Genomic DNA, 23,288 nt, shown 5'->3' with positions numbered 1-23,288 from the left:
GGGCACTAGACCCAATCAACTTGGTTATTCCCTTACCTAACCTTCCATCTCTCTCCCTCTTATCTTTCGCTCGCCTTTCTTCATATCTACTACTCACTTTGACCTATCTATACCTCTCTTGAACTTTCTTTTGTCCCTTCTCTCTAAACCTGTCTTTTCTACAATACTCATATGGGTACTATACCATCATGCGAATTAATTGCGCTGTTTCTGTAAATAATTTTCATTTAATACCTGAATGGTATTTAACTAAACACTTGGGAAATGTGCACTATTTATTTATTTTTCTTTAAATGATTTGAATTAAGAATCTGCACTGTTAGAGTCTCCGTGGTGGTCATGTGACCAAGAGCCAGTGAGCTCGAAACGCGTCTGTTTATGCCCGAATAAACAAACTTTCCGGTACCTGGATGGTGTGGCTTGTCGTCCTTGTGCTTGAACCACAAGAGGAAACCGTGGATATATATATATATATATATATATATATATATATATAGTGTTAATACTTACCAATATTAACTTTACAACGCATATGTCTTTAGCACGAAATTCAAGTGTTTTACAGGTACATACAAACCCATTACCCATACACACATGTGTATATATATATATATATATATATATATATATATATATATATATATATATATATATATATATATATATATACATATATATATATATATATATATATATATATATACATATATATACATATATATATACATATATATATATATATATATATATATATATATATATATATATATATATATATATATATATATTTATATATATATGCATATGGGTTTATACTTACCAGTAAAATAAATACATTAATGGGGTAAAGGCAAGCGAGGTAAAGGCATAGTAGTTGTAAAAGATAGTTGTTGTTAAAACTTTAATGGTTTAGACTATGCAGTGGTTAAGGAGTAGTTGTTTAGACTGTAGTTGTTCAAGTGGTAATTGTTCCATCATACAACCGCCAAGGCATCAGTCAAGTCCTTGTACCAGGTGGCATGGGCCATAAACTCTGCTAGGTGGCTTGACTAAAATAGGGTCCCAGCTCCAATTTCTGCCAAGTGGGCCTGGTTGCACCAGACCCAGCATCAAGCGACGCTGGTCCATCTCTGCATCAGACTCAGGAATCACAATGGGATTGGTGGTGGCGCTGTGAATTGCGCCACTGGAATGGTCCCTGGAGGAGATGGCCTAGTCATGGCCGGGGCTGAACAGGAACCACCAACGGATCTTGAGGGCCCTACAGCGCTGAGAGCAGGCCTGCTGGTGGATTCCCACTTGAAGGCCTTTCTGCACCCATGGGGCCAAAAGGAGCTCCAGAGGGGTTAAACCATCCAAAAATGAGGTTAACTGCCTCATAAAATTCTTATAGTTGGGTGGGGTCACTCTGGTAAACTTGAGGAAGCATGGAGAGGCCCCAGTGTCAGACGCCAGCTCCACAAGAATAACCTGGAAGCAGGGCTTGGATCTGTGGCTTTGTTCCCGTGCGCTGTCTGATGAATGGGAGCAATGCAGAGAAGTCCTAGAGGGCTTCAGCTTCCCTGGACTTCTTCTTGTGAGACATACCTAAAGAGGTCCAGGACCGTGATGAGAATCGAGGCGAGCGACTCCTGGATCGGTGCCAAGACCTCCCTTGCAAATTTGGAACTGGAGTGGTGAGGAGTCCCATTAGGAGTGGCCAAAAGATTCATGACACACTGGCGGATTGCTTTGGGGTTCATGGTTTTGCACTCCATGCAGGCTGCGGAAGAGTGATTCTGCTCCAGGCGCCACAGACATGCCAAATAATGGTCCTTTACAGACATCTGTCTATGACAGGCACCAAAAGGCCTGAACCCAGTAGGTGTCTTTGGGGACATCTCCAAAAAATAGGTAGAGAAAAAAGGCATACTAGTTGACTTTGACAAACGTTGAACAAAGCAAGTCAAAAATGACTATGAGAAGCTCATCCAGCTTCAAGCAACTGAGATCAGCATGCTGGGGAGGCACCTATATTGGCACTACACATGTCACTTCCATCACTTCCTGTCACTTCATGTTACTTCAGGCTGCCGCCGCAAGGAGCCACATTATGCCACTTACTGGCGCACAAGGGAATTGCTAAAAGAATTTATGGATCCAGTCTGAAGCCTGGGAAATATTCTAAGTTAAGGAATCTGAGGCTAGATGTCTCTATCAGATATTCTTCGTTTATGACTTCAATGAAGATCCTACAACGTAAAAAAACATTTTCCAGAGACACCTTCAGAGCATCCCCAGTGATTCCCTCCTCTACGTAAGGCCAACTTGGTGAAATCCCACCATGCTATAAATTACTTAAACTCACTTGGGTCATCCCAAGTCCCATAGTTTCTCCTTACCCCAGTTTTCACGGTTCCAACAAGAAACCCTTAGATAGTCCATTATACTATAAGCACACCCTACCATGAAGCGCTAATTGAGCACATGAGAACATATATGGAGCCCAGAGAGGCTCATGTGAAGCAATTGTCACAGACTTCTAACTGGTACTCCCCAGTAATTCAGATCCCTGGGACTCTTTTACTGGCACATATGTATGCCATAATCTACTCATGGAGTATCCACCATCGATATGTATGAGGAATCCAGCACCTACTACCGTTGTGCATTTTATAATGGCTCATGACACTTCACCAGTGATCGGCATGGAGGATTCCACAGCATTTCCTTTTGATTCACAAAGTACTTCCCTGAGTCTCTCATAAAGCATTCAGCTCTTAATAAATTGGAGAATCCTCTACCAAGTCCTGTAGACCCTAGCACAGTGACTATCAAAAGTATCCAACAGACTCCTATGCAGCAACCCTAAGTGACTCATAAAATTATGTCAATAACTGTGAAAGAATATCCCCCAGAGACCTGCAACGAGCTTCAGTAAGAATATACCAGAAAAGGTTACCCCAAAACTCACCCATTACATTTTATTGAGCTTCCTTGAGGGTGTGCTCCAGAGACATTATTTAGATCTCCTTAGATCTCCCCATAGGTTTTTTTAATGCTCTCTGACAGATTCATATTGCGTCTCTCTGTGTCTTAAGAGAGACCCTTGATCTTCATAGTAGTACACCGTGGTACATCATAGTACACCCCAGATCTTCTACAGAGCATTGCTCATAGCCTACACTGACTGTTTGTCAGAACTTCCAGAGAGCACACTCGACACTGCCAGAGTTGTCTTAGTTTTTCAGACTTCATCCTGGGGTTGTCCAACAGAACACAAACACAGTCTAATATTGTTCTGTAGTGTGTTTATCTAGGTACCTATATTGATACTCCTATTTCTGACCCTTGTCCGGTTATTAATTCATCAATGTCCATACACCGGCACAGAAACCTGTTTTCAGATTAGGTCATAGCGCATGCTGTCACATTAAGCAAGCAATATCCCTTCAGCCCCATAGAAAGCACACAGAGTTCTCAAAACAAATCAAACCTCCAACAGACCTGGGAAATCCCCCGCAGTTATTGTTTTGATTTCGCTCGAGAACTCCTGCAAAGAATGTAAGAACGACCAGTCCTTATGACATTCTTGCTGACGTCTTATGTCCATCCTTACGTCAAACACGGCACCTCTCAGGTATAAATATACCGACGCAGCCCTAAGCTAAGACACGGTGGTGACGAGCTTGGAGCAGCGCTACTTGCCGGAGAGCCCAGCTGATGCAGAAAAGCCCTGGACGCTGCCCCTCCCTTTTGACGCGCTGAGAGAGACGCTGCCTTTTCTCCTGCGGAGAAATCCAGCCTCCGGCGTTTCCAGCCGCCCTCGCGGGTAACTGGGATAAGGAGTCCTGTGACAGAGATACCAACCCTCCAGCCTTCTAAATCCCAGGTACTGAACAGACTAACCCCTTACAGAGAATTCTTGAGTCAGATTCTTGGCAAAACAAACTTAACTTAAACTGCTACTTACTTACTCCCTCCCAAGTATTAGGCTTAGGTCAGGTACACCGGGGTAGGCGTAGTTAGAAGCACCAGTTGAGTACGATTAGTCAATGTATATATGTATGTATATCTTTTATCCATTTTAAGTATCATATGGCTAAGAAACCATATAAATGCTTTTACAGTATTATTTTATAATTCTGTTTTTACTGTATGCACTTTACTTAACTATAAGTATTGCAATAATAGCGATTCATTTCTCTTGTATGAGAAAAGAGACTGATCAATAAATAACATCTTTTTATTGAACCACGCCCATCTCTTATTTCTCTACAAACTGGTGAAACTAAGAATGCACGTACTGACTGAGTAAAATAGTTGTCTTTTGTTTTCACACGACTCTAGAGATATACTCTTGATTAGGGGAGAGCAAAGTTGTCATGTTCTATGGTTGTCAGAAACTAAATCCCTTCTTGTCTATCCAGGGAGGTTAAACTCCTCCTTGCCTATTCGAGAAAGTTTCTAGTGAACTCTGAGCTAGCTGGCACACATAACTTTAAGTCTAATATCGTCAGTAGAAGACCTAGTTAACCACAGTCCTACGTCTATACTATTGAAGATATTATTCCAATGCGCAGAGCCTATTGGGATAATAGGAACTACACTACATGGCGCCCAACGGTTTGGATAGGCGATAAATCTAACGCAAGACATTAGAGTAACTCAGTCGTGCTTTTTCACACAGACCCTTTTTTTCCCATAAAACTCCAAAGACGTCTGGAGTGGGTGAAAGGTTAAATCCGCCAAACTTAGTAGGAGGAGACTCCTATGTATGGTTTTTGGTTTATTCAACGTTGAAGGATACAGTGTTCCAAAATATTGTGCATCTAATCTTTGTTTCCTTGAAAACCTGATCTGCAACAAAAACCCTTCTTGACAGTAAAATGTCAGAAACTGAAGAAGATAGGGAGGCAGCTAGAATAGCAGCTCAACTCCTAGAGGAAGACACAAGTCTCCTGCAGCAAGACCCGGATGCAATACTCATCCCGGTCAGCATAAGAAAAACTATAACCTTAAAACTTATAGAAAATGGACTAACACCGAGAGGTGGTACAGTCATATTCGTAATTGAGGCACACGAATATCGGCAGACAGAGGTATTCTATTCATGGATACATTTTCCAGCAGCAAACGCTGTAACAAAGGAGTTCCATTATTACAAGATAGAGGAACCTCCGGATGAGTACACCCCTTTCGAGGAGGTGGAAATACCACTCAAATACCAAGAGCACCTGCTCTGGTTTAAAGGCGCCCTAAAACATAATGATCACATCACCAGGCTCGGTCCACTAGGTAGACCAGGAGCGACGTGGCCGGTTCTAGCCGGATACACACCACATCCAGACATTGGAAAAATGTCAATACCAGAACTTTTAACACAGTTAAAACAACTGATTAAAATACACAGACAACTAGTCTAATATGTAATGCAAACTTCAACAGTCCAACCAGCTATTAAAATTCCACAGCTGACCCCTCATCAGGGGAACACAAATAAAATCACACCACAGAACATACAGTCCTGTCTAGGTAAAGTACCCATTAAACGGGAACAAATTCCATTCTGGTTAGCACAGAAAATAACTCAAATAGAGGCGGTATTTCCAGATACCACCCCTGTGGAGAAACACAGAATTCTGACTATCTGTCTCCCAATGGGGATCGCACCACATGTGGAGGACTGTGACACTTGGGGTACAGTCTTTGCTTCCATTTACACAAAAACACATGGTGTTCCGTCCATGTCGGTAATACCAGAGGTGCTAAAACAGATTCAAAATGAATACGGTCCAGAACCTGCTTTAACTCTGGGTATGAAATTACTGAAAGACTTCAAGCAGGTCTCAGCAATATTACTAGCAAACATAAAAGGGGAAGCAGCAAATGTGGCGATCCGCCAAAGATCGAAGGAAACAGATATAGCAGACCAACCATTTGAACTTGCCAGAATCATAGAAAAATCCTATGAAGAACTAGGAAGAGATAGTTTGGGTGGGAAACCAGTGAAACCCCAACTAATAGAAAATCCTGAAAAGGTATTTATTACAAATAATCTAAACACTTCAAAAAAGAACTGGGATGTAAATAAACAATCCACTCCCAAAGAAAAAAGATTCCAGTCCAGAGGAAGGTCTCCTCGGCGGAGAGAAAGATCTCCGGACCAAGGAAACAAGTCTCCCCAGAGGGAGCCCTCTGAGAAAAAATACAACCTTAGAAATAGGGATAATTTGAAGAAACCTGATAGATATCAAGATATTGATACACGTCCCTCTCGATCTTTTCAGACTTCCTCGCAGAAATCGGAAAGAAGAGGACGGTCAGAACACAGGGAAGAGCACGTCAAGTCCAAAGACAAAGAACCTGCTCATCAAAGTAAAAAGTTACAATTTCCAAAGAAGAAGGTAGCCAGTATTAAAATAATCAAACATGCCAAGGATCCTGAGGACTCAGCTGAAAAATGGAGAGTGGGCTCAGACAATGCTAGACAGCGCAGCAGAAGTGAGCATAGCTCGCAAGATCCTGATGAATCATCTGGAGACAGTGGACACAAATGAGTACACTCAGGTGGAAACTGCAGATACCAGAGTTAGCAAACCTCATAAAATATATGAAATAACTTTACGTATAGAGGGAGATAAGACTAGGAAAATAAGGGGTCTATTTTGGGATAACCTCTCCAAAGGCTATGACATCCTTTTAGCTGAAAAAGACTGGCCACCAGAGTTTGTCAGGGAGTGCCCTCATGGCGAAGAAATGATTATGGCTGCCTTCTCAAATCATATTCCAATTCATAAAAGATATACACTTGCAAGAAAGTGGGCAGTAGCCCAGGCTCCTGCATTATGTAAAAATCATGTGGGATGGGATGAGGACTCTCCTCCTCACAAGATCCAGTTAAAATCTCAACCAACTGCACAAAGGCAGTACCCAATTAAGCAAGAAGCTAAAAAACAGGTCAGGGAGATCTTAGATCAACTTGAATACCAGGGGGTGATTGAAACATGCACCTCACAAATGAACAATCCTTTGTTTCCTGTCTCCAAACCAGATGATTCATATCGTCTAGTTTTGGACTACAGACACCTTAACTCATGCTGCAAAACGTTTGCAGTACAAAACTCACACAGTGCCGCACTAATGACTAGCATAGTGCGCAAAAAATACAAAACAACATTAGACATCTCTAATGGATTCTTTTGTCAAAATATAGCACCAGAAAGCAGATATTTGACCGCTTTCTCAATAAATGGCTCGCAGAAACATTTCTGTCGTTTGCCCCAAGGGTTCAAGAACAGCCCAGGATTATTCTCAGCGAGAGTAACAGAGTTACTACAAATATATGATGATGAAGCATTATCTTATGTCGATGACATCTATCTAACAGACGATGACTTGGATACTCACTTGAAAAGAGTAAACACCATAATACTTGGGTTCGCAGCAGAGGGTTATAAATTCAACTTCAAAAAGTCAAGAATTGCCCATCTGACTGTCCTATTTTTAGGATATGAATTATCAAGTGAAGGCAAAAGCCTGGCTAAAGATTTCCTAGAGAAATGTGCTGTAATCCAAGCACCTAGAACACTGAAAAACGTACAATCAATTCTAGGTTTCCTAAATTTAGGAAGAACTTACATTATAAATTATGCAGAGAGGGTTAAACCTCTCTATGATCTAATAAAACCAGATTTTAAAAGAATCAACTGGACTCAAAAACACACAGAAATTTTGAGATCTTTACAAACAGACATGTTAGCTAAAACAAAACTGCAAACACGCGATAACATACGCAACCTTGTGATTCGAGTCATCCCAGGAAGATGCGGATTCACATACCTAACCTCAAATGAGGGAGAAAAGGTACCAATAGCATACAAATCACACTTGTACACAAAAGCTGAAATGAAATTCAGCCCAATGGAAAAAATTCTAACCGCGGTACAGACTGCTGTAGCGAAAGAAAGATCCCTAGCACAAGGTAAACGAATAATCATCGTGACACCAATACCAGCCCTGGAGGCGGTAACAAAGGCAAGCATTCCGAATGCTAAAGCACTACATCCGAGATGGATACAGTGGGCTAATTCACTTGCTGCAACAGACGTGGTATACGAATTTGACCCTAATTTAAAAACACAAGAACTTCTCCAATATGAATTTGAATGTCCTCTGCCGACTGAAATTCTGCCTCTAGAACATTACGGCTGTATAATATATACGGACGGATCAGCACAACCCGCAGTGGGGGGTAAACATGCTTACAATGCTGCGTGTGCGATTGTTAAAGGTCGCTGGCACGAAGGGAAATTTAGACCACTGGTAACTAAAACACAATCTCTAGGAGATTGTACAGCTCAGCGAGCTGAACTACTAGCATTCAAGATGGCGCTTGAAAATACCGATCGAGAATTCCCCACATTCATAGTGTGCGATTCATATTATTGCGTTCAGTCTTACAATGAATACTTGCAGATCTGGGTTCAGAACGGTTTTAAAGATGCAAAAGGTGGCACAATCAAGCATAAAATGCTTTGGGAACAAGTGGTTCTTTTACAAAAAGAACTACCAAAGACTCACGTGATACATACACTCAGTCATCAACGTGATGGCGTTCACGTAATTCATTGGCTGATGAGGCCGCGAAGGCAGCTGTGCAAACGGCTTCCGTAGCTGCCATCACCCGGTCAAAAACAAAAATAGACAGTGAAATATTACAGGCTGTCTACGCTACGGTAAAAAATGCGATAAAAGCACTCCCGAAAGGCTTTCCAGTAAAGTACTGATACATAACTGATGCTAATAACGTTCCATTTGCTCGAATCCCTGGAGTGGGGGATAGGGCAATTCCGAACATGGAACATAGGTTAGGACTCATTATAGCGGCACACGAAGGGCTTGCTTCTGTACATGCTGGCGTTTCAGCCACAGTATCGTTATTAAAACAGATACTGGTGGCCACGAATGAGGAGACAAACTAGGAACTATGTTCTAGAATGTGAAATATGTCAAAGAATGAAGGTATCAACAGTGAAACGACCAGCCCAGACGCCCCTTCTAATCTCAGATAAACCATTAGCCTGTGTTTACCTGGACCACTGCGGTCCCTTACAAAGGGATGGTAACTATAAATATATCATGGTCGCAGTGGATTCATGCACGAGATTCATATGGATGTGGCCCCAGCGATCGGCTGACGCCAGAACTGTTATAAAAGATTTGCGAGTCTAGAATGGCATATACGCAATTTGCATGCTACATTCTGACCAGGGTCCTGCTTTTAGCTCTCGAGCTTATAGGGAGGACATGCGCAGCATGGGCATAGCATTGTGGTACTCTTGTCACCTCCTTCCTGAGGGAAACGGGATGGTGTAAAGAAAAAACCAGGGCATAGAGCAATCTATAACAGCAAAGGTATTAGGTTCAGGAGCTGGGTGGGTCAAACATTTAATAAGTGTCCAACGTAGTCTTAATAATCTGCCAAGAAATTCTCTGAGAGGTCTCAGTCCGTACGAACTATTGTTTGAGACTAGAATGTTAATCCAGGACCTTGATAGTCAAACTTCAGTGGTTAAAGAAAAATGCTTTGATATCAAAGACCGTTTGGCTATTTTACAGGACTTAAACGAAACAAGAAAAGACCTGAGCAACATAAAGTTGAAACAGCAGCAAATAACCACTGAAGAGAAACCACCTGTCCCAGCAAGGCCTGTCTGGATTCCAAAAATCGGGGATCTGGTCAGAGAAAAGATCGCGGTGAAGAAGGAATTTGGGCCTTCTTACAGAAAAGCAGTTCCTGTCTTGTCTGTCAACGGGACAAGATCAGTAGTACTACCGCCCCTTGCTGGTAAAAAGGAGAACCGAGTTGTATCCATCGACCTGGTTAAACCACAATCATGTGGCCGATAACAAGTAGTAGGCCAAGTGGACTCCCAAGAAGTAGCAGAACACCAAAGTTTGCTACAAACACAGAGGTTCAAACTGAAAGACTAATCACAATTGATAAATCTACAGTAAAACAAGAAGGACTATGCAACAAAGCCATGGAACTTAAACCTCTTGAAACAACAGACTATGCTAATGAAACAAAGAAAATTCCAAAAACAAAAAGGAATCGGAAGCAATTGAAACAATTGACAGAACAGCATCAGGCTACTTCATCAACTTCGATGATTTTTCTGAAGATCTGAGTGAACCAGAGGAACAGCGGACAACAAAAACTTTTAAAGATAAAGCAAAGGAACTCTTTCATCAACTAAAAGAAACCTATTTGATTTCTCCATGGATTGAACTTTGGGTGGCACTAGGAGTATTCATCCTCATACTTTGGCTCATCATGGTACTATGCTTGGGACATTTCATTGAGGGAAAATATGCTACAATGGGCACAGCAAGTAAGAAAATCAACTTGGTCCTGAAACCACACAAGTCTTCACACATAGAGAAAAGAGAACTTTCTTCAGTAAACTTCACAGCCAATCCTATACCCGGCGGGGTAGCATGGGACAAAACTGATTACGAAATATATGGTCCGGTTGAACTCCTGAAGTATCCTCATCAATTCAAGATTTCATTAAGTGACTTTGTAAAACCAAGCACATTTGCTGATGATTGGGACTTTGAAAGTATTAATGATATGATGTCTGATCTAGTAATGTCAGCTAAATTTACAGAACATGATTATTTGCAAGGTTCATCTAATTACGATCAAATGTTTTGTTATAACCATTATGGTAACCATTATCTGCATAAATCTACTCAACCTAGAAATGTTTTAAAATTTAACCAATGGGAACATTGTGCAACTCCACAAAAAGGCAGTTCAAAGACATATTTTGATAAATATTCATACTTTTCAGGGTTCAACACAAGTAATGCAGAATCATTTTATTTCAAATTGTTAAATAAGACAGGAGTGAAAACCATGCTTACAAACACAAAATTGATATATTCAGACTAATTTTTTGAAAAAATGAATACATTCGGTTTTGATTTCTGGAACAATAACATTGAAACGAAAACGATCTGGGGCACAAAAGATTGGCAAGTGCAAGGTATAGAATCATTATTCAGAGCCTGCATGATCCCAGAACAAATTATATTTTTGAATGATACAATTCAACAAACATCCTGTCTTGGCCTAGCCAAAATTAAAGACTTGAATAACCCGTCTATTCCAAAACCAACACCTACCAGTAATGGCACTACGGATGTTGAGATAGACATATCCTATATTTTAAACCAAAACAGAACACATGCTGATTGGAAAAAATGGTTGATCTGGCCCACAGACACAAATAACTGTCAAGACAGATTCCTGAACAAAATACAGGGGTTCACATTGACCAGGCCAGACCCAAGATACTCCCAGAGACAACATCCAGGGATTGTAACTACTTATAGTGTGGGGAAACTCTGCCTTCAATGGCTACATACATCCACACTGTCAGAAATTAAGCAACACTTAACTTTACTTAAATAAGGTGCTGACTTGCGTGATTTCATCTAGGGACCACGCAAACAGCGTCTAAAACGTTTCATAGCGGCCTCTATATATGCAGCTTACAACGAAGCTTGGAAAGTAACTCAAATTGAGACAGCAGAAAAAATACGGGAAATTGACCGTGTTAATTTGGAAAAATCACTTTCTGTTGTGGACAATGGGTTAATGACTCTGTCTTCCAGAATATATTCACTGGACAGTATTGTATCTTCTGCAATCGATATAATAGAAGGAGTAGTTTCTGTCCTGTAACTCCAGTTCTGTAGTAGGGGTATCTCTGTTATAGTCATAATCTAGTGAATAGTCCCGCCCATGTGCGTGGACCCCGGAGCAATCAAAAATAATCTCTTATAGTGTCAAAAATTGCAGAAAAGCATAGACACTTAAGAGAGAATTTAAAGACAGATAATGCAGCCTAAAAAGGCTACACTGTCCAGTACTTCAACTAGAAATTCCACCATAAAATCCACAAAACAGCAAAAGCCTGTACAGATTTCCCTTGCTTTACCAGCAAAATCCCTCAGGAATGATAGAGAGAAGAACCTGGACAGACAAGCCCCATAGGCTGCCATTATGTGGCTCAAAACAGGATACTGTGCCTTTAAGAGAATCTTCCAGAACCTTCTCCCAGTATCCCAGAATGCATAGCAGGTCCAACTTAGTTTCAGTTCTTTTTGAAGGCGTAACACGCCAGACCTGTAGCATTCCATAAGGAATATGTCTCTCTCCACCGGGGAGGAGGGAGGGCGCTTATGACTATAACAGAGATACCCCTACTACAGAACTGGAGTTACAGGACAGAAACTACTCCTTCTGTAGTAGGGGATCTCTGTGTATAGTCATAATCTAGTGAATAGAATGGCAAGCCCATCCCCACACCAAAGCGGCGGTGGAGAAAAGAGAATTAACGCCACTACTGTGCGAACAGATTTCGCAGCCAAGCCTGCCCAACCTGAGCGTCTGCCCTGGCATCAGTGTCCAGGCAGTAATGCTTAGCAAAGGTATGAACCGACTTCCAAGTGGCCGCCTTGCAGATTTCTGCAATCGGAACATTACGGAGCAAAGCTGTGGTGGCAGCCTTGCCCCTGGTGGAATGAGCCTTAGGCTTACCTCCTAAGGTCTTATTAGCTTTTTGGTAACACAGCTGTATGCAGGACACAATCCACCTAGAGATAGACTGCTTAGAGGTCGCAAGACCCGTCCTGACAGATCCATAATTGATGAACAATTGGTCTGACCTACGAATATCCCTGGTTTTATCCAGATAAAATTTCAGCACCCTCCTAACATCCAGGGAATGCAAAGACCTTTCCGCTGGAGATGAAGGATTCTGAAAGAACGTAGGTAAAGATATAGTCTGATTGATATGAAAATCAGAAACAACCTTGGGAAGAAACTTAGGGTGAGTACGCATAACAACCTTAGTAGCATGAAATACAGTATAAGGTTCTTGGCAACACAATGCCTGAATTTCACTCACCCTGCGGGCCGATGTAATGGCCACGAGGAACGCCGCCTTCCAGGACAGGTGCTGCAACGAAGCCTTATGAATAGGTTCAAAAGGCTCCTTCATCAATCTGGACAGCACCACATTCAAGTCCCATGAAGGCGAAGGAAGCCTGACAGGAGGGAACACTTTCTTCAAGCCTTCCAAAAAATCTTTGATCACAGGGATCTGAAAGAAGGAAGTCTGTGAAGGGCATTTCCTGTAGGCAGTCAAAGCAGCCAGATGAACCTTAATGGAATGGACATTAAGGCCAGACTGCGCCAGATGTAGTAGATATGGAAGGATGACATCTTCCTTGCATGTCGTAGGGTCATAGTTCTTAGACTTGCACCAGATGCAAAACCTCTTCCACTTGTAAGCATAAGAAGTCCGAGTGGAAGGTCGCTTAGCCTCCTTCAGTATGTCCATACAATCCGCTGGGAGATTCAAATGGCCATATTGCACTATTTCAGGAGCCATGCCGCCAAACTCAAAGACGAGAGGTTGGGGTGCACCATCCGCCCCCCGAACTTCGTGAGAAGGTCCGGCCTGCACAGCAGCTTCATGTGAGGAAGCAGAGACCGGTGAAGCAGGTCCGTGAACCACCACTGTCTGGGCCATTCCGGGGCAATCAGAATCATCTTCGCCCTGGACTGGGAGAGCTTGATGAGAACCGCTGGAATCAGGGGAATGGGTGGAAAAGCGTACAGAAAGCTGTTCGACCAGTTGATCCATAACGCGTTCCCCAGCGTCCCCGGCTGGTAGTACCTGGAGGCGAAGTCTCGGCATTTGCTGTTTTCGGCGGTGGCTAACAGATCTACGTCTGGAGTGCCCCACCTTGCGAAGACTTCTCCTAGTACTTCGTCGTTTATGACCCACTCGTGATTTTCCTGAATCAGTCTGCTCAGCTCGTCTGCCTGAACATTCTGCACACCTGGCAGATGAGTGGCCGTTATCGAGAGTCCTCGAGCCAGAAGCCAATGCCAGATCGCCTGCGCCTCCTGAGACAGAGTGCGTGATCTCGAGCCCCCCTGCTTGTTGAGGTAATACATCGTGGTCGTATTGTCCGTCTGTACAAGCAGAGAGTTGGTCCGGAAGGACGGTTGAAAAGCCTTCAGCGCCAAGTGAACAGCCCTGAGTTCCAGGAAATTGATGTGGTACGTGGACTCCGACGGGGACCACGTCCCTTGAATCTGCAGATCCCCGGAGTGCGCTCCCCATCCCAGGAGAGAAGCATCCGTCACAATAGACTGAGTGGGAATGTCCTTGTGGAAGGGAACCCCTCTGAGGAGATTCTCCGCTGAACACCACCACTTCAGAGACTGAAGAGCATGCAGAGACAGTCATATCTTGTCATCCCAAGAGCCTCTCCTCTGGTCCCACTGATCTTCCAAGCACTCCTGCAGCGGTCTCATATGCAGCCGTGCATGTGGCGTCAGGAAGATGCAAGAAGCCATCGATTCCAGCAGCGAAGACACCGTCCTCACTGTCGTGGATGGAGCGGACAGGAGAGCCTGAGCCTTCCGAAGGAGTGATAAACGTTGCTCTTCCGAAGGAGACACGCTTGCCGACAGCGTATCGATGGAGGCTCCCAAGTACTGGATGCACTGGACCGGAGTCGGGACAGACTTGGACATGTTGATGTGCAACCCCAGCTTGTTCAAGAGAACGCACGTCTTCTGGAAGTGTGCTTGAGCTTCCGAGAAGGAGGAGGCCTTGATCAACCAATCATCCAGGTATGGGTAGACAAACACCTTGTTCTTCCGCAGGTGTGCCGCTACCACTGCCATGCACTTCGAGAACGTCCGGGGCGCAGACTTCAGCCCGAACGGAAGTACCGTGTACTGATAGTGATTGGTGCCGACTTGAAATCGCAGGAACTTCCGGTGTTTGTGTGCAATGGGCACATGGGAGTACGCATCCTGCAGGTCTATGGCGCAAAGCCAGTCTCCCCGTTGCAGCTGAGGATAAATCTGATGCAACGACAGCATGCGAAACTTTTCTCTGCGAATCCATCTGTTTGCCTGTCGCAAGTCCAGAATGGGCCTGAACTCGTTCTTGTCCTTTTTTCGGACCAGAAAGAACCGGGAGTACAGACCTCTTCCTCTTTGAGACAGAGGTACATCTTCTATCGCCCGTTTCCTTAGAAGGATGTCGGCCTCCGCCTGGAGCTCGCGCAGTTGATACTGCGAGCCGACCGGAGGAATCGATGGAGGAGGGCTGATGAACCGAAGACTGTATCCATTGCAAACAATATTCAGCACTCACTTGTCATGAGTAATTTTTCTCCACTCTGCCAGAAAAAATTGAACGCTTCCCCCCACCGGAGCGGGTAACGGATGAAGGGGAAGTAACCGCTCAGGGGCGAGACCCAGCCGGGCCCTTGTTCGCGGTAGAGGACTGCTGTCCACCTCTACCCCTCTGACGTTTCTGGAAGGGTCTTCTGTATTGCTGCTGTTGTTGCTGCTCCTGTTGTTGCCCAGAAGACTGTCCCCTTCCTCTACCCTGCGACCCGAACCGCCGATGGAACTGGCGGTAGGGTTTCTTTTCTTTGGGCTTCTCCAAGCCCACAGCCGTCAGGGTTTCAGCCTCAGCCTTCATCCTGGCCATTTCGTCATCTGCGTGTTTCCCGAAGAGGGTGTCGCCGGAAAACGGCAGATTTGCCACTCGTTGTTGCGCTTCAGGCTTGAGCGACGTCAGCCGGAGCCAAGCATGGCGTCTCTGATTGATACCGTGGCAGTATCCATGCGCGGCCAGCAGGGAGATATCCGCCGCGGCGCTGATGGCCTGGTTCGAGACCAGCATCCCTTCCTGGACGATCTCCATGAAGTCCTCTTTCCTGTCGCGCGGGACAAGGTCCGCAAACTGTTCCATGGAATCCCACAGTGCACGGTCGTATCTTCCCAACAACGCCGAGTCACTGGAGGCCTTCATCGTCGTGGAAGACGTCCCACACGCCTTCCGTCCAGCTGAGTCAATCCAGCGGCTCTCCTTATCCGGGGGCACAGTGGAGGACGGGGAGGTAGCATGTAGTTTCCGAGCCGCCGTCACAATCACCGAATCAGGCACTGGGTCTTTCCGCAAGAAGGCCGGGTCCGACTCTGGAGCCCTGTACTTCTTGACAAGCCTGGAGGGAGCAGCTTTCACCACCGCCGGCGTAAGGAAGAGCTGTTCAGCCGGCTCAACCAGTCCCGGCACCAACGGCAGTAGGGGGCGAGACAGGTGCTTCATGTGCAAAGTCTCGAAGATCACAGAAGTTGTGGGCGTAGGGGCCGTCACCTTGATCCCCAACTTCGCCGCCCCTCTCAGGAGAACCTCCTGGAATGTGCCAATGTCATCTATCGGAGACACCCTCGTCTCCGGTGAATCCGACAATGTAGGCGAATATGAACGGGTCCCAGAGGCCGAATGGGACCTGGACCGATGCCTCCTATGGCGATGTCTGGATCTCGAGGAGGATCCGTGTCCACTCCTAGATCTGTCCCTTCTCCCTGAGCGTGACCTCGATCTCCTGGGTCTGGGACGCTCCGCCGGCTTCCCCGGGTCGGACGTCTTGGGCTTAGGAGGAACCTTCGACTTCGGAGTCTTCTTCGGAGGTGTCGGAAGTCTGGGCATCGACACCGATCTCGGTGGAACCGGAGGAGGAGCACCCGGCACCGGGGCCTGCGGTCCTGACGGAAGAGCAGGTAGAGGAGGCAATGGAGGAGGCGTCGAAGCCCTCGGAGGAGGCCCTCTAGGCAAAGGAGGGGGAGGAGGCTATATAACAGTCTTCTTTGGTGTATACACCTCTGAATACGCCGTTCCCGGCGAGCCACCATCCTGTTCTGACTGAGGGGAGCCCCCCACAGTCCTCTGCCTGTCCTTACGACCCCCTGACGCGGAAGACCGGTGTTCAGACGTCGACCGTGGTTCCTTCGACGTCGAGCGGCCCTTCGGCACCGACCGTTTAGCACTCCTCGGCGTCGACCGGCTTCTATGCCTCGACGTCGACCCCGACCAGATGGACGAACCTCTAAACCTCGACGACGGTCGCTGGTGCCTCGACGGCGACCTCGACCGCCTCGACGACGACCTCTTCGATCGCCTCGACGGCGACCTCTTCGAACGCCTCGACGTCGACCTCTTCGATCGCCTCGACGTCGACTTCTTCAGCGCCGGAGACCTCTTCCGCCTCGACGGCGGCCTCGACGACGAGTATCCCCTCGACGACGACGATGTTCTCGCCCTCGACGGCGAGCGCCGACGCCGGGCCCTCCGATGCCGTCCGCTCGACGCCGACTAAGAGGAAATCGACAGCGGGTTCGATGGCGGCCTGTGTAAGTCCCTCGACGTCGACGGGCGACGTTTTCTCAACCCAGAGCCCTGGGGAGACCGGGAACTGGCCGTGGACCGTCCTCTCGACGTCGCGGTCATGGCAACCGACCCAGACGGAGACCTTGGACGTTTGCTGGACTTCCTGCCCCTGGGGAGCCCCCCAGAGGCCTCAGCATGGGCAGTAGAAGCCCCTCCAGACCCACCTTGAGCCTTCAGTCTTCTTTCTTCAAGTCCCTGAAGTCTGATCTTCCTCCTGTCCTTCAGGGTCCTGCCAGAGAAGCCTCTACAGATCACACACTCCTCTGGGATGTGGGAAGAGGGAAGGCAGAGGATACACACCTCATGGGGGTCTGACTTGGCCTTCTTCCTGGAGCACTCCGGGCATTTGTCAAATAATGCAGGCATTATGGACAACAAAAGAGTGCAGAAAACCAAGAAGAAAGTCACCAAAGTACTTTAAAAGTACACAAAATCGAATGTAGTGAAAAAACACCAACAAAACCCTTGAAAAGGGAGAGCTCAATGCTCCAGGGTCCTGCTTGCAGGAGCCGGAAAAAAGAACTGAAACTAAGTTGGACCTGCTATGCATTCTGGGATACTGGGAGAAGGTTCTGGAAGATTCTCTTAAAGGCACAGTATCCTGTTTTGAGCCACATAATGGAGCCTATGGGGCTTGTCTGTCCAGGTTCTTCTCTCTATCATTCCTGAGGGATTTTGCTGGTAAAGCAAGGGAAATCTGTACAGGCTTTTGCTGTTTTGTGGATTTTATGGTGGAATTTCTAGTTGAAGTACTGGACAGTGTAGCCTTTTAGGCTGCATTATCTGTCTTTAAATTCTCTCTTAAGTGTCTATGCTTTTCTGCATTTTTTGACACTATAAGAGATTATTTTTGATTGCTCCGGGGTCCACGCACATGGGCGGGACTATTCACTAGATTATGACTATACACAGAGATCCCCTACTACAGAACAAGACTTACTGATGTTGCAACACGGTCAGTCTCAATTGCGTTCTATTGTACAGCTTGGCTGGACGTTACAAAATCTGCGTTCAGGCTATGTGCCTTGGCGTTTAATCAACACAACGTCACTATTTAATATCTTTAACCTTACTGATAAACAAATCAGTTTGGCACAAAAGGGTGCTGACTATACAATTCTGATCTTTTGACTGGGTATGAGTGTTCTGTTTAACTCAGATGCTCTGTCCATCACCACCCCCTTTTCTGAATCGTTTTGGCCACTATAGGAGTGGCAGGGTATGCTCAGATGTGAGTCCCTTGCTCACTGCACCATTAGGATTCAAGCAAGCCGGGCCGAAGACGGCTGCAATGCCAGAAACCGGTCCCCGGAAGCTTGTTTCCTTTCCGGTAAAGAATTGGCTTGGTAGTTTGGTCTGCCCTGTTCCCATAATGCACTGGGCCAGGGACAGACTAATTTGCATGTAGCCAGGTTCTGAGCTGGGATGGTGCAGTGAGCTAAAAAACGGTGATGGATCAAGCCCTGATCTTTTGACTGGGTATGAGTGTTCTGTTTAACTCAGATGCTCTGTCCATCACCACCCCCTTTTCTGAATCGACTATACAATTCTGAGCATTGAAAAACTTGAGAGATTACCATTGACAATGTCAGAACGACCTGTCATTGAATGGATAATACATGGGATAATAAATATTCCGATAACAACTTTCCAGTTTCAATACTGCCAAAAATATATACAGGCAGGCCAGTATGAAAGGTTGGGTAAAGAATACATTAAGTCCACATGGAACTTGCCCTATACACACACATGTGTCAGTAATAACGGACAGAGTGTATTTCTTAGTGGTGATAATTGTGAAAAATCACTAAGTGGCATACTTCTGTGTCAGGGTATTAGTTTGCATGGGGCCTGTGAAGGGACTTCAAATAACCTTTCATGTCACCAGTTAGGCACACCTGCAACACAAATAGAACCATTCTTTAGAAGACTTTCGAACGGGAGTTACATTCTAATTGTAGATCACAGATGTTGTGGCTTGCTGCCAGGAAAACCTTATCTCGTAAGCGTGACTTCCAGGGTCATGTGCTGTGAAAGAGTATTGTTCCCGAATGATGCTCCAGACAGGGAGGGAAGTTTATGGCCCAGTTTAAAAATCTCTTCTATTCGAATTGATACTTTAAGCAGAATGAAGACTGTGCTCCTACAGACGCCAACCCAGTTGACGTCATCAAAAGAAACGTATGATCTCCAAGTTGCAAGGACAACGGCAGAGATTCATTCAATGTTATCAACAAATTGCCCCCTACACTTCGCAGAAATGCTGAACGAAATCTTAAATATTTCTGATACAAGTGGTATCGCGAGTGTATTTAAGACAGTTTTTTCAGGCGCTTTAACACCATTCAAAGCGATAAGGGGTATTTTTCCAAATTTCGTCCATTCCATCTTTGGCGGACTTCCACTCCTGTTGGGACTCGTAGCAGGCATTTTATTCTTGCTACTCTTGCTTCGTTATGGCAAGCCATGTCACAGACAAGACTCCAGCAACAATGGAAGAAACGATCCTAGCTATCCGCTACCGGGACCGCATAACTAAAGTCCTTGGCTTAGCCCGGCTACGAGATCTGAATATGACCTGGTTTCTTTCATTCAGACCCATTTGGCAGAATTGTGTTATGCCTGTATTAAGGTGCATGCTATGCGGCGATGAATGCGTGTTGGACACCTGTCTTACACTACAATCAGACGTACCATTGGATGCAGATACTTTGTTGGGTCCAGTAAAGGCTCATGCATTGTGCTGTCCCCAGCGGCTACCTATCCTGATGACGGCATTCGTGGAGACTTCACCACTACGATTGAAGGGTAGTGAAGTACAAGATGAAAGCAGCATCGCCCAGGTACGACCTTCTGTAAGCAGTTCTGATCAAACCATCAGTGAACGCAATCATGCGTGTGACTGCATGGTAGCGACATTTTCTAACCTAGTCGAACTCTCACCAGAAGCTGTAGACTGTTTTTTCGAGAATCTGTCTGAAATGATGTTTTCACCGGAACAGAGAGAATGATTTTAAACAAACTTGCACACGGCGTTCCCTGAACTCTGAATTTGGCCTTCAGTCTTTTGAAAACAAAGTGACTGTGAACTATTTTTTCTCTTCTCCCCTGAATAGCGAAAACTTTTTTCCAAATTCCAAAATATTTACCTTTTGGGCACTTATCTTCTGCTTAAAGTAAAACTATTCTTAGAGAACAGAACTTCTATTCTTAGGGATACTAGAGACGTTACATTACCTCAACCTCTAGTTTATATGCAATTAATTGTGTTTATATGTGATGAGATGGTCTCGCAATTTTTTTCTGTATCAAGAGCCATTTCATGTGTAATTTCGCAAATCATTCATGCCGATATAAAATGTGCATCTCCTTTTGAATGATTATACTGCTTGACTGTATACAGTACCTATACTCATTTTGTGCATTTTGCATACGCCATTTAAAAAAAAAAAAAGGTTTTGGGGTGGTTCGGTATACACATGCAAGGTTAGTTATGTTTATTATTGCTTAGGTTAGTAAATATGTACATAAAATCGTGGAGTGGGTGTAGTGTGTTTATCTAGGTACCTATATTGATACTCCTATTTCTGACCCTTGTCCGGTTAATAATTCATTAATGTCCATACACTGGCACAGAAACCCGTTTTCAGATTAGGTCATAGCGCATGCTGTCACATTAAGCAAGCACTATCCCTTCAGCCCCCTAGAAAGCACACAGAGTTCTCAAAACAAATCAAACCTCCAACAGACCTGGGAAATCCCCCGCAGATATTGTTTTGATTTCGCTCGAGAACTCCTGCAAAGAATGTAAGAACGACCAGCCCTTATGACATTCTTGCTGACGTCTTATGTCCATCCTTACGTCAAACACGGCACCTTTCAGGTATAAATATACCGACGCAGCCCTAAGCTAAGACACGGTGGTGACGAGCTTGGAGCAGCGCTACTTGCCGGAGAGCCCAGCTGATGCAGAAAAGCCCACGGACGCTGCCCCTCCCTTTTGACGCGCTGAGAGAGACGCTTCCTTTTCTCCTGCTGAGTAATCCAGCCTCCGGCGTTTCCAGCCGCCCTCGCGGGTAACTGGGATATCGAGTCCTGTGACAGAGATACCAACCCTCCAGCCTTCTAAATCCCAGGTACTGAACTGACTAACCCCTTACAGAGAATTCTTGAGTCAGATTCTTGGCAAAACAAACTTAACTTAAACTGCTACTTACTTACTCCCTCCCAAGTATTAGGCTTAGGTCAGGTACACCGGGGTAGGCGTAGTTAGAAGCACCAGTTGAGTACGATTAGTCAATGTATATATGTATGTATATCTTTTATCCATTTTAAGTATCATATGGCTAAGAAACCATATAAATGCTTTTACAGTATTATTTTATAATTCTGTTTTTACTGTATGCACTTTACTTAACTATAAGTATTGCAATAATAGCGATTCATTTCTCTTGTATGAGAAAAGAGACTGATCAATAAATAACATCTTTTTATTGAACCACGCCCATCTCTTATTTCTCTACAAACTGGTGAAACTAAGAATGCACGTACTGACTGAGTAAAATAGTTGTCTTTTGTTTTCACACGACTCTAGAGATATACTCTTGATTAGGGGAGAGCAAAGTTGTCATGTTCTATGGTTGTCAGAAACTAAATCCCTTCTTGTCTATCCAGGGAGGTTAAACTCCTCCTTGCCTATTCGAGAAAGTTTCTAGTGAACTCTGAGCTAGCTGGCACACATAACTTTAAGTCTAATATCGTCAGTAGAAGACCTAGTTAACCACAGTCCTACGTCTATACTATTGAAGATATTATTCCAATGCGCAGAGCCTATTGGGATAATAGGAACTACACTACAGTTCCCTTACCATGCAGTCACAATTTACGTGAAGGTCCCAGCATGACATCATAAAAAGCCATTTCAGCAACACACAGTGGTGTTTCTTGTTCTACTTTTTATATGTGAGCACTCTATACTCACCGATGCAGGCCAGCTTTGTCAGTTCAAGTTCAAATCCATCAAAGCAGTCACAGGTGTAGCCCTCCCGGACTCGCACACATCGTCCGTTCTCACAGCCATTCAGGATGCCGCACTCCTCAGCTCGCAGACCCTCAAAGCCCTCGTAGTGCCCTGGAGAAAAAGCAGAACATGGCCATGAGCTCACAAAAATCACTTCCATGGCAAAGGAAACTCAGAGAGAAGGAAGGAAAGACACATTGATCCTACAAGGGCATAGGGGTTCACATACACACTGAACAGTGGAAAGAGCCATTCTACTGTAAACACACAAGACATTCCTTACACATACTGCGTGTTGAATTTAAGTATATGTTTCCTATGTTCACCTAAGGCTCTGTGGTTGTTTTGCCACTGAAGCATATGTGCTCCGAGGCTCCTGTATGCCAAAGTTTGTTATGAAATAGCCTATCTGTTACTGTTTCTATTTTAGCATTTGTAGGGACGCCAGCCATACCTAACGCATGCACATGTCTGACATTCTAATTCCTGGTATTCCTATACTGAAGAGACATACGGTAGTACTTAATTGAATATTTATTCTGTGATGGTTGAGACCTAAGAGTAAAGTCACTGTGTGGAATAAAGACAGCACATTTTCTGGTCAATGAAAAGGAAAAGAGTTCCCCATTGATTAACAGATTCTGTAGGTTATGGGAAATATGTACATGTGTGGTTTTGGCATGGTCCCTGCTGTTCACTCATTTGACTAACAGAGACTTACCTCATGTTGGTTCCACCGTGGTGTTGATGTTTTAGCATCTTCTGTATACTTAGAAGATTAAAGGGAGTAAAAAACTTGATATTCTTTCCCGGTGACTGACTGCTTTGTGAGTGAGACAAAAGAGGATTAATGGTCTGCCACTACTGATACATTTTAATAGAATATGATTCAGGGTGGGGGTCGTAGGTACACTGCATGTGAGAGTCATCTGAGACTGGAGGTC

General features: G+C 44.8%; 1 protein-coding gene across 2 annotated transcripts in view; it reads right to left on the bottom strand.

The window, feature by feature from the left end:
• The window catches only part of LTBP2 (latent transforming growth factor beta binding protein 2), a 1,439,407-nt gene that overhangs the window by 54,537 nt on the left and 1,361,582 nt on the right, over positions 1-23,288 (bottom strand). For both annotated transcript variants that reach the window (XM_078659886.1, XM_078659885.1), the window contains one exon: positions 22,306-22,455. In XM_078659886.1, the coding sequence (XP_078516012.1) occupies positions 22,306-22,455 (150 nt within the window). The remainder of the gene's footprint in view (positions 1-22,305; positions 22,456-23,288) is intronic.

Source organism: Lissotriton helveticus, chromosome 9 (assembly GCF_964261635.1).
Source record: "Lissotriton helveticus chromosome 9, aLisHel1.1, whole genome shotgun sequence".
NCBI classification, from domain to species: domain Eukaryota; kingdom Metazoa; phylum Chordata; class Amphibia; order Caudata; family Salamandridae; genus Lissotriton; species Lissotriton helveticus.
Note: the sequence above shows the minus strand (reverse complement) of the source record. Positions and strands in the feature narration are given on the sequence as shown.